General features: G+C 27.5%; 3 protein-coding genes across 6 annotated transcripts in view; all 3 read left to right on the top strand.

The window, feature by feature from the left end:
* Nucleotides 1–17,717, top strand: part of LOC100251264 (uncharacterized) — a 196,301-nt gene that overhangs the window by 97,934 nt on the left and 80,650 nt on the right. For 3 of the 4 annotated variants that reach the window (XM_059742379.1, XM_059742378.1, XM_059742377.1), the window contains exon 8: nt 5,919–5,953. The gene's annotated coding sequence lies outside the window, so the exon portion shown is untranslated. Of the gene's footprint in view, nt 1–5,918; nt 5,954–6,092; nt 6,282–6,443; nt 6,492–6,568; nt 6,605–6,905; nt 7,099–17,717 lie in introns of those variants that run through there. The other variant, XM_059742376.1, reaches the window with a different exon arrangement.
* Nucleotides 2,343–4,630, top strand: LOC132255014 (uncharacterized). Its single transcript, XM_059742395.1, has 3 exons — nt 2,343–2,989; nt 3,160–3,247; nt 4,375–4,630. Exons 1-3 carry the CDS (start codon nt 2,888–2,890, stop codon nt 4,434–4,436), a joined length of 252 nt encoding a protein of 83 aa, XP_059598378.1. The 5' UTR covers nt 2,343–2,887; the 3' UTR covers nt 4,437–4,630.
* Nucleotides 5,258–6,950, top strand: LOC132255028 (2-methylene-furan-3-one reductase-like). The gene is made up of 5 exons (XM_059742497.1): nt 5,258–5,500; nt 5,836–5,949; nt 6,444–6,491; nt 6,569–6,604; nt 6,906–6,950. Exons 1-5 carry the CDS (start codon nt 5,258–5,260, stop codon nt 6,948–6,950), a joined length of 486 nt encoding a protein of 161 aa, XP_059598480.1.

Here is a 17,717-nt window from a genome sequence, read left to right as displayed (position 1 = left end):
TTCTGCCCTATTTGAGATGAAGTACAGATGCAGCCTTTGAAAGAGAAATTATTGATGATGTTTGAGAAATTGTCAATGATGTTTCCTTCAATCATTTCCTTCATTTGATAGGAGTTTATTTATTCAAACACATGCTAGATTTTCATATGCATTTTGTTCTGTTCATTGTTATATCCCTAATAAATTGGTTTGTTAGGTGTGTGGTCTTGCATAATGATGAAAGTTTTAATTTATTAATATTCGACTTCTTGTATTGCATGAGTTGACATTTCATAAATTATAAAATACATATGATAAAGGAATTTTTGTTATTGTTTGAGTAAATTTTTAATCATGTCTTAAATTATGAAATATTGCTTTCAAATGTGGAATATGACACCATGAAAATTCGTTAAATAAAATCTAATAGTAAATAAAGGATTCATAATATCCTTTGATAGGATGTTCAGAGTTTGGCTTGACATATGAGTTTAGTCAAATATATTTAAGAATGTCTTATGAGGATAATCATTGAGTAGAAATCTCTTCATGTATTAAATGAGTCTAATTGGTTAGAATGTTCTTGGATAATCAACCTTAGATAACATGGCTTTTTCACTTGTATGTTCATTGTGCAACAATCGATCTACTTATGTTTGGTTGGTTATTGATTGTTAGGAAAATCAAGTTCACTTGCAATTTACTCAAGTATGATCTCTAATTACGCAACTAGAGTGACAACATTTTAAAGCAACCTCCAAGCCTTTCAAGGGTAATCAAAAGCCTACTTGAAAAATAAATAAATAAATAGAACTAACAACATGTCAATTTGATCATCAAATGGTTTAGGCTTTAGATGACACCATAATTACTATCAGGCTTTAGCATTGTAAATCATGTTCTCGAATTTAGGAATGATTTGGTACTACCATTATGTTAGAGGGATACCATATGTTGTGCTAATTGTAACCCCGAATTTGCATGCATTAAGTGAAAAATTCATGAACCTACTTTCATGTTTGCTATTTTAAAACTCAAGTTCTAAACAACATTATTATGAAAGTAAAGTCGTTCAACCAAAAAGAATGAAAAATTTGAATAACACAATAATTTGATACTTAAATACTTTAACCATCTAATGTTTCTTACGAAAATACTTCCTATCTCTTTCCATTCTAAAATTAAATAAAAATTATATTAGTTATTGTTAAATAAAAAATTAAAATTAATAACTTAAAAACAAAATATTAAATTCCCACATGAAAATATAAAATAAAATATAAAAATTCACCACTCTATTAATTAGTATATTTTGTTTATCTTTTTCTTCAACATTTTTTCTCTATTTAGATTTTTTTTTATATTACAAACAAATTAAAAAAAATTTCTCACATAGATGTCAACCATGCAATGGAGAAAATAAAAATTTTCAGTTTGATTTTTAAGGCAGGCTGGGTGTCGGATCTCAGCCATATTCCAAAAATTTTCACATCCTTGTAAAAAATGAGGTAACTTCAAATAACTCCCTATCGACTAAACAAAGGCATTTGTAAAACACAACTGATTCTAATTTTCAAAGCATTTCACCATCAAACAGTTATCCATTAAATTTAGTGAAATGAGTATATTATTCTATCATCTTGGTAAGAAACATTACCTCTGTATAGGTACAAAATTAGCTAAGCTAAATAAGGTAAATGATTAAGTTAAGTAAGGTAAATGGTAATTACAAGGAAAGATTCACGTTCTATAGGAGATAATTTTGGTTGATACCTAAGATTTCTAATACATACTAAAAAAAATGATTTGCATTCATGAACTGAGTCCACCCAAATTTTTTTTCCTCTAAAAGTCATCTTGCACAACTTGTATCATATTAATAAAAATAGTCATCCTGCATAGCACCCATCAAGAATAACACTACAACAAATTTCATATTTTGCTACCATAATTTTAGGCACAAATAATTTTATGGAAAAAAAAGTAGATTTTTATAATAAATTTTATTTTAATGTCAAAAAGGATTTTTGTTAGAGTTGAAATTTCTATTCATCACAAAATAGTATATTTAATCACATCATATATTGGTGGCGAATGATTGTTAATAAGACTTTGACATGGATTTTGTCTTTAATTATACCATATTACAAGTTAAGCCTAATTAATTCAATATTAATTTTACACAATATATATATAAAGTCTTGAGCATGCGATGACAATTTTTTTTTTTTTTTGAAAAAAATGAATTGAATATTTTTTTTCCCAAATTATAGTCAACAATTCCAAATATTGATATGAAATTTGATATCAAATTTTGTTTAGGAACAATAAAAATAAAATAATTTTTAATTCTAAAATCATTATGTCAATTTTGATTTTTTTTTTCACATTATTGAAATAATTTTTCTGTTTTAGACTCAGCTCTTCTCGCTCTCCCACGGTCCCCCCAACTTTGGTTTCGGTCTCTCCTCTCATCGTTGACGAATCGCAAACCTCACCGGCGTGGCAGGAATTGAAATATTCCTATTGCTGAAAACGGTGACCAGTCGGAGATTAAAGCCTTAGATCAACCAGAAGCTCACTGAAGAGCCCTACAGATGCAAAAACAAGTTAGAGAAGACAATTTGTTACTTTTTGTATGTTAATTTGTTCAATTTCTTTTAATAATCAGCCTTTGCCATTGATTATCGGTTTGAAATCTACGTTTTCTAGGTTTAGATGTTCTTCCTTAGCTTGATTGAGCACACACTCCAATTGTCGCCTCATCTTCTGGACCTTCCTCTCAGTGAAGCCATCAAAGGAGAGCTTGAAAGTCTCTTCTTAGACAAGGTCGGGAGATTGAGCATTATCTTTGCGTTTTTTGTTATTGTGATTTCAAAGCATTTAAGGGATCGAGAAGAATGTGTTGATGAAGGTTATTGCGAATTTGGGGTTGTGTATCTTTGTTAATGATATCAGGTCTACAGCTTGTGGTTTTGTCTTCCTTGGGAATAGTACTTCAACCTATACGGTATGGTTAAATCTAAAATTTGGTTTTCATACTTTATCCATCTCGACTTGTGGCATGCCTACATATTCTGCTGTCGAAAAAGATGATAGGCTGGATCAATTTTTATGGAATGTCCAACTCTTCCAATGTTTCTGCTCATATGAGAATTGAAAATCACGGTATCTTGGCAGGTGGAGTTTAGATTGGTTATGTTTCGGTTGTTTGTCAAGGAGATTATCACTGCAAAACTTAACAAATCCAATGTCAATGGCTTAAGAAGTATGTATTAAGGCCTCTTATTTATTCGTATCATGAATTGATCTAAATATATTTGCATCTGTTATTATATCGTTCTTATGTTAATCTTGGGGAATAGTTTTATCTATTTCATCACATGCTTAAAATGTATGTATTTATGCACATATTTTGACTTGTTAGGTATTGGAAATTTTTATTTCCTCTTTGATGGGTCTGAAGTCAAACATGAACCTTTGGTTGCTTTATGGGATGATAAATTATAAAACTGGTGCTCAAGCAACATTCCTCAGTTATGATGAATTGAGAATTAGATGGGTTAATTTGGGAGTAATGCATTCATCTTATAAATTATGATGACAATGCATTTAAATGAAAAGAAATTGTTGAAGGAATTAGTAAGGCAAAATTTCTCTTTATTTAAATGATTTTTATCATTAATACTTTATCCAAATGAGTTTATCAAGTGTGGTTTCTGCTGAGCTGCCCAATGCTCTCTTTAGACCTGTTTCCTGCATATGATGTTATCCATCCGTATGATGGAAAATAAAATAAAATAAAACACCCCCATCTGCACTTCTAGTGAATATTTCATTATTCACAGTTATGGTGAGTAGCTCTCCTGTATCCATTTTTCTTCTGTCAATGCTTTCTCCTTTAGTAATTTGGTGAGCTTTTGTTCCTCACAATATGTGGATTCTCACATAACATGGCCTTTTTTGTGTATGTGTGTGTCTATATATATATATATATATATTTTTAATGACACAACTACTAATTGAATTGTTCTAATAATGAAAGTGACTACATGTCTATTGAATATGCTTTGGAAGGCCTCTTTTCAACTAAATAAGATGTCTTTAGCTTCACATTCTTGTTAGAATACTAGATTTTTACCAAAGCGATTTGCTCAATCTTCCTGGATATGTAACACAATCTACAATGTTCTAATATACTAATTTTGGGTTTTCAATTTAGCTATTTGATTATCTTAGGCTACTAGTAAATTACCTTAACACTTGGGTCCAAGGAGATGCCCACTACTATGACTTTGTTGTAGTGTTACCTTCACACTTGCCTGCTTTTGTCAGAATCCGAGGTCTTTTTTGTTAGTCACATTGTATATTGCCTCTCTTTTTTATCTCCTGTAGCTGAAGAAGTCCAATTTCACAAGGCTGTGCAGCACAAAGAGCATGCTGCTGACTGTGAATGAGAGCTTTCCAGGGCTGGTCATTCGGATTCATAGAGACGATAAGGTGTATGTAAATGTTCAAAATGAAGGTGATTATGGTGTCATTATTCATTGGTAATAACAGTTCTCTAGCTACCCTTTATAGATGAAGGAACTAACTATTTATTTATACCAGTAAAACTGAAGAATAAATACTAAGAAAGAGGAAATTGTTAGGCATGGAGTGAAGCAAACAAGGAATCCATGGTCAGAAGGTCCTTGTTTGTTTTTAACATATTTTATTTTATTTTTTGTTTTTTGTTATTTTATGAGAATTATTTTAAAAAATAATTATATAATAAAGAATGATTAAAATAAAATATTATCCATAAAATTTACTTCTAAAACATATTTGAAAACGCAGAAGAAATTGAGAAAATTTTACCCCCAAAAAGAAAAAAAAAAAAACAAAAAAGGCTTAGCAAAAGAAGCTTAATCATCACCCTTGACCTCAATTAATGAAATATGGAAAAGACAAACTACCCTACCCCTATAAAGAATCCTGAACAAGAGAACAAGAAATTTCAGAGGAAATAAAAAACATTATGCAAATCTTTGACCTCTTCATCCCTTCAAAATTGTTACCCTCCATGTCCATTTTCTTTTAGCATGACAAAGTCTTCATACCAAATAAGACATCACCCATGAAATACTATACAATTAAGCTTGTTTCAAAGGTTTCTAAAAGGAACATTGCCATCAGAGATCAGAAACGTTTTCATCACTTTGAAGAAGGTGTGTTCTTGCATGGACTATTGGTAACCAATCTAAAGAATTCTGAAATTCAATTTAAAGAAAGAAATATGCATTTACTTGAGGGATTTTACATGATTCCTTTCTATTTACTCTATTCGGAGTTATATGGAAACATAAATGAGAAAACATTGGACAAGCCTAAGCAGTTTAGCTCATTTGCAAAATGCACTACTATTGAAGAGAAACTGTTGGCTCTAAAGCCAAAGAATCTGGATTTTGTTCAAGCTGTTGGACTTCCTCTTACAATTGAGAGAGCCTATGATGGTTTAGAAGGACTGGATTTTCTGCTGGTAAATCTATTCTTGTTTTGGGCGGTGTTGGTGGAGTTGGAAGCCTTGTCATCTAGGCATTTGAATTTCAGTTCCTAATTATATATTTTCCATTTTAAATGTTATCTATTCATGGCCTGTAGTGGAGAAAAATCTTTTGTACCTAAAATATAAACCTCCTTTCGCAATTAGATGGGGGTCCTCCATTTATTAGTTGTTAAAAATCGAGATAGGGGCTCTCAGTAGAGTGAACAAAACAAAACTTGTGCTACCATTGCCCCCTAAATAATTTGGATAAGGCAAATGAGTATGATATAGAAACAATAATTCCATTTTTCCTCCTTTTTTATTGCAAGACAAGTGTTTGGTACCTCAATAGTCGCGCTGCTACTTCAAGCACAGGAAAACTGGAGCTAATGAAGAGCTTGGGAGCTGATTTGGCAGAGAAATTCGATGTAGTTTATGATGCAGTTGGTAAATTCTTGTATTTATTGCTCATTTTGAGGAGTCACTTATTGTACTATTATCCTTTATTTGAAATGCCCCTTATCCCACTTTAACTTATTGAAATTTAATTCCCCTGCTCCATATCTGTTTGGGTCTTGCTTGATAGAGTGAATTGATGGTGGATGAACACAAAACTTTTTCCTTTCTACATCAATTAGGCAGTGAAGATAGTGAAAGAAGGCGGCAGTGTGGTGGCCTTAACTGGTGCCATTACACCTCCCGGTACCACCAGAATCAACCAAACTATGAGTCTCAATTCTCATTGTCTTCATATCCTTTGTTTTTCTAGAGAAGGGTGAGAATTCAGACTTGGGGATTAACTTATTCTTTTTTTTTTTTTTTCTGACTTGTTTCTTGTAATTGAAGAGAAAATGACTACAACTTTGCATGTGACCAAAATGTTATGGTGCTTCAAGTTCATCTTAAACTGACAATTGATTCACTTTAATCACTCTAGGTACGGAAAAAGCCAAATAATGACCATGAGCATGGAGATGCATATCAGGTAATCATTACTTGTGTTGTTTGAATCCATGTTTCCATTCAACTCTCATCAGCTTGATTTTATTTTGGCTAATACAGGCAGCAAAAGTGGAATTTTTCAGAGTATTTTCCCTGGTAAGAGAGGACTCTCATTCTATTCTGAGATGAGATTGAAAATCAATACCATGTCATGTACACAAGTCTTTTTTCTATCTCCTTCGTAACTTTGCATACTATATTTAAACTTTTGCTAAAACCTACAAAGCCCAAAGTCTTCAATATCCATGCCCAACACCATTGTCACTTGCTCAACCACATGAAAGTAGATCAAGTGTGAAAAGGGATGGCATTTTTTGAAACTTTCAATCATCCCTTTTTTTCTGGATTACTTGATTCAGCTGATGTCTGGAATTTTTGTGTCTATGCATCTTTTCAGGTAATATCTCGAGGATCAGTGGTCAAAAACAGTTTGGTTGGTTAGTCCTGAAAAATGTTAAACAACCTACTACACATTCTTTGTTAGAATTTGAAAAGGATCAATATTTCCTTACTGTTGATGGACAAGGCAGCTCTCCTTGAAAGTGTAATAGATCATGTCAAGGATCTAATAATAATATATGTTTTACTACTATTTGTGAGTTCTAATTTTTGTCAAACGGGTTGGTATGTGTTTTAAATTTATTTTATTTTATCTTTTTTAGGTGTTGCATTTTACATATTTTATTTGTTTAATTGATTAAGAAAATTTGTTTCATTTATTTTATGAAATCAAAATACATCTGATATTGTTTTATAATGTTCAGTTTATTCCAATTATAAAGACAAATTAATTAACAACCAATATGCATCACAAAAAATAAATGGTACAAATTATTAAAAATTGAGATTCATGAAGAATTGAAATCTAGTTTCAACTATCCACAATTTGAGAATTGGAAAATCAGTTGTTAAACTTATCAATGCTTTTATTGTGTTGAAAATGGTAATTTGTCACTTTTCTTCTATTTTTTTGGAAAAATTATTTATCTTGTTATAAAATAAACTTTTATGCTTAAAAATAATAGCACACAGATTTATAGCAACAAACTTGTCACAAATAAATTTTTTTACCACAAATACTATTTTTAAATCACAAATTAATTTTTGGCAAAACCCTACATTTGTTGTAGTATAAAAATAATTACTGTACACAAAATGATGGAATATGTGCACAAAAATGTGAAGTCCAGTAGAAAATGCACGAAATAACACAAAATTGGTAATACTTCTATTTGGTGGTGATTGAGAAAAGAATTAATATTTATAATTTTTAACTATTCTATTAAAATTATAAATTAATAATTAGTTATATCTTATTAAAATAAAATGATTAATTAATGTGTCAACAGTGTATAATTTTGTTTTTACTATTTTTAAAAATTGAAAAATAAATTATTTTTCAATTGTATTTCTAATTTTTATGACTATTAGCCATTATAGTAGCAATTTGGTTTCTAGTTGTAGAATAAAAATATTTTTTTATTATTATGAAATAAAAATAAAGAAAATATGTTATGATTATTTCTTATGATTTTTGAAGAATTTTTTCATCAGTCTATAAGTATGAAACCTTGTTGGTTTAATATAAATAAATTGAAAGTAAGTTATGGTTTTCTTTTAGATTTTTTTTTTTTTTGTTTACTTTATTATTCTTTATGGTGTAGATTGTGCTTAGTAGAGCCTTTACCAATTTTATAATATTATGATAAAATTACATCATATAACATATTTTGTACATAAAAATAAATTTAATCAACTAGCTTGTATCAATTAAATCACATATATTTTTTGGAATATGCATAATAAACCATATATGATTACTTTTGTACTCACGTAAGATGTTAAAAGATAATAATTTTAGTAAGCCAAAAGGTCTAAAACCTCTCAATTTTCAAACCCCGACTCATTGACATGGGTCTCACAACTCACATCATGATTAATACCTTTTATTTTATTCTTTATTTTCTTTATTTGTGTAGCAACTTTCATCAATTAAAGTTAGCACCAATGGAAGCTCATCCTTAGTGGACATGGGTTCCACAATGGATAATATGTCAGGTAAGGAATCCAAGTCTCAAAATATTTGAACCCCATAATTATTTAGACTTTGAGACTATGAACACATGATCAATGATGAATGGAAATAATTTAGCAGCCAAAGGAGACTGAAACTTAATGTGTTGTGGGAGTCAAATGCAGGTGTGGAATATGGCAGACCAAGAAATTTAGAATCGCTGAGTGTGACTCCATATGTCTATGTCTTCTTCTCTATTTTCTTCAGTGCTACAGTTGCTTCACTTATTGAGGGTAATAATGGAATTTATATTTACTTTATATCTTAAAAATTATCTTTTTTTATATATATATTTCAATTTTGTAAATTTTTTTATCTTTTTAATATAAACATCTAAAAAGTTCTAATATATCATACAAAAGACAATACCATTTTAATTTTTTATATTAAAAATAAAAATAGGAAGGGTGTACATTTAAATTCATATATATTTTTTAAAACATGTATAATGAATTATGATTGGTCATTAAAGACGAGAAAAGGGAAATGATTAGAGTGGGCAAAGGGGTCTGAATATTGAATGGGTTGTGGGAGCCGCATGCAGGTGATTTGAATATGGAAAAGGCAGCCACATCCCTCAAATTGTAAGCCCATCAAATGTTTCATAAATGCACTCTAAATGTATTTTTAACTAAAATCATTCTCAAATGAATTATGATTGAGATTTTTTATTTCAAGTTGGATTATAATTTCAACATTGTCCACTTTTTAGACGTAGTTAAAATCATTCTCAAATGAATTGTGGTTGAGATTTCATCTTCTTTGTAGACATAATTGTAAATTAAGGATAGGAGAATTATTAATGAAAAATTTAAACCATGAACTTACATACAAGCAAATTTAAGAATACAGAGGTACAACACTTATATATTATTTAACAAAAAATTAAAGATTGCAACCATCTCATTTTAAGTTGTATCAAAAGTTTTTAAATGATTAGTAATGAAATTTTTTTTGTAGATTTTACCAAAAAATTTAAGAAATGGAAAGTGATATAAATTTTACATAATTTAACCCATTTTTCCCCCTACTATTTAGCTTCTAAGAATTTGAGATAGGGATAAACATAATTTCCATTTAAATCTTATATCCAAAAATACCACTCATCAACCATTATATCTTCACACCGTAAATGACATATTTTGTTTTACTTTTAACTACAGATATTACTAATGATCTTTTAGGTTTGGAAATGAACAGGAAAATTTTGAATTATTATATTAAAGTCATATAAAATTAATTGCTTGAATTTTTATAAATTTAATACAAATTAATAAAATTAAATAGAATTAATAGATAGGGCATTATTGGGATACACTTCTATTTCTACAATTTTTCAAAACAAAAAATATCCACGATTTGTTAATTATATTTTTCGTTTTTGGTAAATATTAAATATATTTGGTGCTTATAATTTTTTTTTATTTTAAAAAAGAAAAAGTAAAATATATTTATTAATTAAATAAAAAAGGAAAAATGATATAATTTTTTTTTTTTATTAACAAATTTTTTATTCTTATCGGTGGAACAATATATATGGTTGGTTTGATAAATAAAAATAAAAGTACGAAAGTGATTTTATAAAGTATTTTCTGAATTACGTTATATAAAGATAATATTATTTTAATATTTTGTTCTTAAAAAAAAAAATAGGAAAGGTATACATTTAAATTCGCATATATATCTTAAAATATGTATAATGAATTATGATTAAGTACTTTTGTAGTCATTATAGACGATAGGAGGGAAATAAGTTCAATAGGCAAAGGCGCCTGAGTATTGAATGTGTTGTGGGAGTCACATGCAGGTGATTTGAACATGGAATGATATGGCTCCATTCAGAGGTCACATCATCTTTCAGAAATGTCTCCATCATTTTTCTACTTTCTTCATTGCTACAGCTGTTTTCACTAATTGATGGTAATAATGGAAGCCCTTTTCAATATTGCAGGTACATGGCCTCCACAACAACAAGAATAATTGTAAGGAATTCGTGTAAGGAATTCAAGGCTGAAGATTTTTGTCTTTGTTTGAAAATGCAAGCATGATATGGCAGGGTCTTCAGTCTCGTGACTCTGTTTACATTTCAGTGATTTCACACTCAATCTCATTTAATTTACATATTCATTTTTAAGCCAAAAATGTAATCATTAAACTGATTCTCTTTAAAACCATTTATAATAATAATAATAATAATAAAAAATTTACAAAAATATTTGTATAAATTAAGAGCTTGTTAGATATCAAACAAATTTTATATCTTTATTTTCAATTTTTTGTTATCAAATTTAAAAGTAAAAAGTAAAATACATTACCAAACATGTTTTACGAAATTAGTTTTAATTTTTTTATTTAAAAAATAAACAATGAGAAATGTTTAAATAATATTATATTTTTTTTTTAAATCAGGCATTGAGATGTTATATATTTTTATTTAAAAAAATTAAAATTAAGATGGGATGTCTCGAGGCAAAAATGAATTAGTAACTAAGTGGGTGATTCCCATAATTAATATTTGTACACTTGCCAGTCATGATGTGGAAAACTACCTATCTATTTTGGTTTTTTTTTCAAATAATAATAATAATAATAATAATACTAATACTAATGATGTTATAAGTTTGGAAATAAATCGACTTCTAATTTGTATAAGCATTATTTTTAAGTTGACAAAAAAAAAGTCTAAATTATGATTATTAAAGAACAACATAAAGAACTTTAAGAATTTGATGTAAGTGATCTTACGATTTTTGTTTAAAGCATGTTTTAATGAGATAAGTAAGTGATCGTCATTGTGAATGCCCACCCACCTATTTGATAATTTAAAAACATGTATGATAACTAAATTATGATTATTTTTTATAGTTGGAGAAGAGATTAAATGGAAATAATTTAGCAAAAGTTAGATCATATCACATATATTATATCTTAAAACATGTATGATAAATAAATTATGATTATTTTTTATAGTCAAAGAAGAAGAGATTAAAGCAGCCAAAGGAGACTGAAACTTGAGTGACTTGTGGGAGTCACATGCAGGTCGTGAATGGCACAAAGGAATTTAGAGTCATTGAATGTGTCTGTCTTTTTCTTTATTTTATTTATTGCTACAGTAAGTATCTTTCACTGTTTGAGCCTAATAATGGGAGCGCCTTTTTCGTACTGGTTCATGTAAATGAAATAATTTATTATTTTTTATGATTATAGGCGAGAGTGAGATACCCTGTTATTGGTTTAGGTTATGTTTGGTTCCAAGGAAAATACTATGTAAAAAAAAAAAAATACAAAGAAAAATGATTTTTTCATATTTGATTGTCCTATGAAAAAAATAAAAATAAATAAATATAATTAAAATTAATTAAAAATTTATGTATTTTAAAATTATTTAATCTTTATATTAATGAGTTAAAATAAATAAAATAAGTTTGAAGCAAAAAATAAAAATAACTTATCAATTTTTAATCCATTTTTTATTTTCCTTCATTTTTTCTTTCTTTATATTTTTCCTTTGTATTTTCTTTCCCTTGCATTTTCCCTCAAATTTTCTGAGAACCAAACATAGCCTTAGTAAATAAAAACGTGGGTGAATTGGGTGATAATTTTCCACAAAAAAAAGAAGTGAAACAAATTTTATACTTCCATACGTTTCTTTTTTTTTTTTTGGTTAGAATAGAATATATTAATAAATTTTATACACAAAATCAATATTTTATAAAAAATTAGATTTATTTTATATCTTTAAAAATTTAAGATATAAAATTTTTTTTGACATCTCAACTCTAAAACCTTTATCTTTTCAATATAAACATATAAAAAGTTCTAATATATTATATAAAAGATGATATTGTTTTAATTTTTTTTTAAAATTATATGTAATTTGAATTGGTATATATTTTTAAAACATGTATAATGAATTATGATTAAGTAAATTTGTAGTGATTAAAGAAGATAAAAGGGAAATAAGTTCAGTAGCTAAAGGCGTCTGAATATTGAATGGGTTGTGGGAGTCACATGCAGGGCATTTGAATTTGGAAAAGACAACCGCATCCCTCCAATTATATGTCTCCATCCGTTTCTACTTTCCATTCAGAGGTCACATCATGTTTCATATCTGTCTCCTTTTTCTTCTACTTTCTTCATTACTACACCCGTTTTCACTTATTGCTCTTTCGTGGAAAGGAACCCCACGCTGAAGACTTTTTTCTGTGTTTGAAAATTGAAACTACATGAAAATATCGGTGAGACTCTGGGGTATGATATCCCCATTTTTTTTCCTTACGTTTTAGCCTCTCAGACTCTGAGGTAGGGGTTAACACAATTTCAATTTAAATCTTAAATAAAAAAATATCACTCATCTACCACTTCAAACTTGTACAAGCATTACTTTTGTCTTTTTTTTTCTTTCTTTTTTTATTCCTCAAAAATTTGAAATTATTATATTAAAGTCATATAAATTAATTGATTGACTTTTCATAATTTAATACAAATTAATAAAATCAAATAGAATTAATAGATTGGGTATCATTTGGATACACTTTTATTTCCACAATTTTTTCAAAACAAAAAATATAAACGATTTATCAATTATATTTTTGGTTTTTGTAAATATTAAATATGTTTGATGCTTATAATTTGTTTTTATTTTTAAAAAATAAAAAGTAAAATATGTTTGTTAATTAAATAAAAAAAGGAAAAATACTATAATGATTTTTTTTTTTAATTTTATAGATAAAAATTTTTATTCTTATAATTGGATCTAACATATTTGAAGTTGGAGAAATTCTTCACCTCTCTCAATCACTTGCTTTCAACATATTTGAGACAAGCTTCACATTGTTCCTCCCTCATGTTTGAAGGGGCATCATCTATCAATGACTGAAGTATAGTTGTAAGCTCTCATGTCCTTTCGCCATCCTTCATCTTCTACCCACCCCCCACATTTAACGTTTTGTGAAAAAGTATTCCTTTAATATAAACATATATATCGTCACTATTTCACAACTCACATCATATTTAATACCTTTTATCATTTTCTTTGTTTTTTTCATTGGTCTAATTGCTTTCACCAATTAAATTGATACAAATGGGATCTCATCCTTTACGGACATGGGCGGGCTCCACATTGGATAATAATAGCTCATGTGAGGAATCCACGTTTCAAGATATTTGTTTTCATTGGAATTAAAAGCACTACCATCTTAGTAAGAACACCCAAAATCAAAACCTTACAATTTTTTAGAGTTCGTGAGTCTTAATAGATGATCAATGATCTTAGTTGAAAGTGTTGATGGATGTAAACGCATAAAAATCAAAATAATAACACCCAAATTAAAACCTTGCAACTTTTTAGATTTTGAGAATCTAAACACATGATCAATGGTATCCAAAAATGTTTGTCCACTTTCATTCTTAGCAGAAAGCGTTGATAGATATAAACATATGAAAATCAAAGGGCTAAATCAAGAATGGTAATCCATTTTAAGTACTAATTTTTTGAAAATTTTTTAATTATTATATTAAAGTGTTGTGGGACTCAAACGCAGGTGGAAATGGCAGGCTATGGAATTTAGAATCGCTGAGATAAACGCAAGGTTTCCGTTAACAGGTCACATCATATCTCATAAATGTCTCCATCTTTTTCTATCCGTCTTCATTGCTACAGCTGTTTCCACTGATTGTGTGGTTAATAACGGGAAGGCCTTGTCTGCACTGCATATACATGGGTCCCACACAATAAATAATAATAATAAAAGGGCATTCGTGTAGAGCGAATCCAAGGCTGAAGATTTTTGTCTTTGTTTGAAAATGCAAGCATGAGAGGGTCTTGTTACTCTGTTTACATTTCGTACTCAATCTCATTGAATACCACCAAGTCTGATATTTTGCTCTACTTTTTAAGTACGGGCAGTACTAATGATCTTACATGTATCCACTTCTAAATTGAACAGTATTACTTTTTTTTTTTGCAGAAAATTTTGAATTATTTTATTAAAGTCATATAAAATTAATTGCTTGAATTTTCATAAATTTAATGCAAATTAATAAAATTAAATAGAATTAATAGATAGGATATCATTTGGATACACTTTTATTTCTACAATTTTTCAAACACAAAATATTCACGATCTGTCAATTATATTTTTTGTTTTTGTAAATATTAAATATATTTGGTGCTTATAATTTGTTTTTATTTTTAAAAAATAAAAAGTAAAATATGTTTGTTAATCTAATAAAAAAAGAAAAATAATATAATCATTTTTTTTTATTTATGGATGAAATTTTTTATTCTTATAGGAGGGATTTAAATTTTTTTTATAAAAAAAATAGAAATCAAACAAATTCTATATCTTTAATTTTTATTTTTTATTAGATTTTAAAAATTAAAAAGTAAAAATTAGGTTATCAGAACGTGAATTATAAAATTATTTTTAAAATTACATTTAAAAAAAGTAAACTGTAAAGAGATGTCTAAATAATATTAAAAATAAAAGAGACTTGATATCTTTTTATGTAATATATTTTTCCTTAAAAATATTAAAATTGTGATAAACTATATCTTTTTCACTTTAATTTTTAATCTTTTAACAAATTAAATATTAGCACAATATAAAATATGTTACATATCCAAATTGATACTGGATATTAGAGATAAAATGTAAGTATTCAATCAAATATTGTTGTTTAGTTTAGTGGTGTGTCATCGGCAAAGCATCAACGAGAATGTACTGAGATGATGGCTTATTGAGATTTGATTCTAGAAAGGACAACTTGGGTTTTTAACTACTATAGGAAATTGGGAAAATTTTTTTAAAAATGATAGTCGTAAAAGTATTACAATAGTTTTAACAAAATTGTTTCTTGGAAAAATATTTTTATATTAGTCACATGAATTTTGAAATTATTTAAAATCTTTTAATATTAAAAAATATAAAAATACAAAAAAAAAAATCCTAAATTAATATATTTTTTATATGCATAATACTACAAATAAGTTTGATTAAATAATAAGTCACAATTATTATTCTCTATTAATGTGTAGAGTCATGAAATGTATGATAGTGTTAATACTTAAAAATACTGGTAATTTTATTTTGGTTATAATGATAGGATATGCAAAATCTCCACTATTCTTGGTTTTCTTTGGGACGAACTTTTTGTTTACTTTATTATTCTTCCTGGTGTAGATTGTGCTTAGCCGAATCTTTACTAATTTTATAATGTTATAATGAAATTACATCATATAACATATTTTGTATATAAAAATAAATTTAATTAACTAGCTTCTATCAATTAATTCATATACATTTTTTGAATGATCACTTTTGTACTCACCTAAGATGTTAAAAAGTAATAATTTTAGTAAGCCGAAAGGTTCAAAACCTTTGAATTTTCAAACCCCGAGTTATTGACATGGATTTAATACCTTTTATCTTATTCTTTGTTTTCTTTATTTGTGTAGTTGCTTTCACCAATTAAAGTTAGTACCAACTTGAGCTCATCGGGTCCATAATAGATAATATCTCCTAAGGAATCCAAGTCCCCATATATTTGAACCTCACAATTTTTTATACTTTGAGAGTCTTTAAGACTTGATCAATGATCAATGATCAATGGAAATAATTTAGCAGCCAAAGGAGACCAAAACTTGAATGTGTTGTGGGAGTCAAATGCAGACATGGAATTTAGAATCTCGCTGCTTGTGATTTCATATGTGCCTTATTGAGAGTAATAATGGATGGGAGCCCCTTTTCTGTAGATATAAGAATGGTTCATGTAAAGGAAAGATATTTGCCCTTGTTATTGAAAACTGACAGCCCACTTTCATGTGAGTTACATGCCACGTATTTGTATTCATTTATTGGTGGTTATAGTTTTGTTTTTCATTTTCATCAAAAGGAAATCAAATAAAATTTTGCTATTTTTTCTGAATTTTTTTATGATTATAGCTGAGATTGAGACACCCTTATTATTGGTTTAGTAAATAAATAAATAAATAGGTAAATTAGGTGATAATTTCCCATTTTAAAAGTTAAAAAAAACAAAAAATAGAAGTGAAACAAATTTTATAGCTTGATACGTTGCTTTCTTTCTTTCTTTCTTTCTTTCTTTTTTTAAATAGAATATATTAATAAATTCTATATATATATATATTTAAATAGATTTAATTTATATCTTTAAAATTAAGATATAATTTTTTTTTTATATCTCAACATTTGACTAATGAATTGGGTTGTGGGAGTCACATCACATGGAGGTGTTTTGAACATGGAATGACAGCCACATCCCTCAAATTATGTCTCCATTCAGAGGTCACATCATGTTTCATTTTTTTCTATTTTCTTCATTGCTACAGCTACAGCTGTTTTCACTGATTCACGTTAATAATGGAAGCCCTCTTCAGTATTGCAAAAGGGAATTCGTGTACAGGAATCAAAGGCTGAAGATTTTTGTCATTGTTTGAAAATGCAAGCATGATATGACTGGGTCTTGTGACTCAGTTTACATTTCACACTCAATCTCATTTAATTTCTATTTTGCTTTAATTTAAATATTCATTTTTAAGCCAAACATGTAATCATTAGAATGCTTCTCTTTAAAACCATTTATAATAATAATAATAATAATAATAAATTATTTACAAAAGTATTTGTATAAATTAAGGGCCTGTTAGATATCAAACAAATTTTATACCTTTATTTTCAATTTTTTCTTATCAAATTTAAAAGTAAAAAGTAAAATACATTACCAAATATGATTTACGAAATTAGTTTTGAAATTTTGATTTAAAAAATAAAAAATGAGAAATTAATTTTGAAGAAATGTTTAAATAATATAATATATATTTTTTAAAATTCAGGCATTGGGATGTTATATATTATTATTTAAAATATTAAATAATATTATATATTATTTAATATTACACCTTTAATTTATATTGTCAATCTCACATTTTGCTTAATTTACTTTAAAAAAAAAATTATTGCCTCTATAAATTTAAATGCATTTTCGGTTAACACAATATTGGTAAAACTGATCCACTTCTAAATGATTGAGACTTATATAAATATAAATTTTCAAATAAATATTATATTAAAGTAATACATAATTAATTAATTGAATTTTAAAGATGTTGAT

The sequence above is a fragment of the Vitis vinifera genome, chromosome 14 (genome assembly GCF_030704535.1).
Source record: "Vitis vinifera cultivar Pinot Noir 40024 chromosome 14, ASM3070453v1".
Lineage (NCBI taxonomy): Eukaryota > Viridiplantae > Streptophyta > Magnoliopsida > Vitales > Vitaceae > Vitis > Vitis vinifera.
The sequence above is the reverse complement of the archived record's forward strand: the minus strand, read 5'-3'. Positions and strand labels throughout refer to the sequence as shown.

Bases quoted from the DNA above. Each gene is read 5' to 3' on its own strand.
- LOC132255014 (XM_059742395.1), top strand. From the start codon at position 2,888: ATGAAGGTTATTGCGAATTTGGGGTTGTGTATCTTTGTTAATGATATC. The intron at 2,990-3,159 runs GTATGGTTAAAT...GTATCTTGGCAG, and splicing joins ATAGTACTTCAACCTATACG to GTGGAGTTTAGATTGGTTAT. The intron at 3,248-4,374 runs GTATGTATTAAG...TATCTCCTGTAG, and splicing joins CAATGTCAATGGCTTAAGAA to CTGAAGAAGTCCAATTTCAC.
- LOC132255028 (XM_059742497.1), top strand. From the start codon at position 5,258: ATGCATTTACTTGAGGGATTTTACATGATTCCTTTCTATTTACTCTAT. The intron at 5,950-6,443 runs GTTGGTAAATTC...TAATCACTCTAG, and splicing joins TCGATGTAGTTTATGATGCA to GTACGGAAAAAGCCAAATAA. The intron at 6,492-6,568 runs GTAATCATTACT...TGGCTAATACAG, and splicing joins AGCATGGAGATGCATATCAG to GCAGCAAAAGTGGAATTTTT.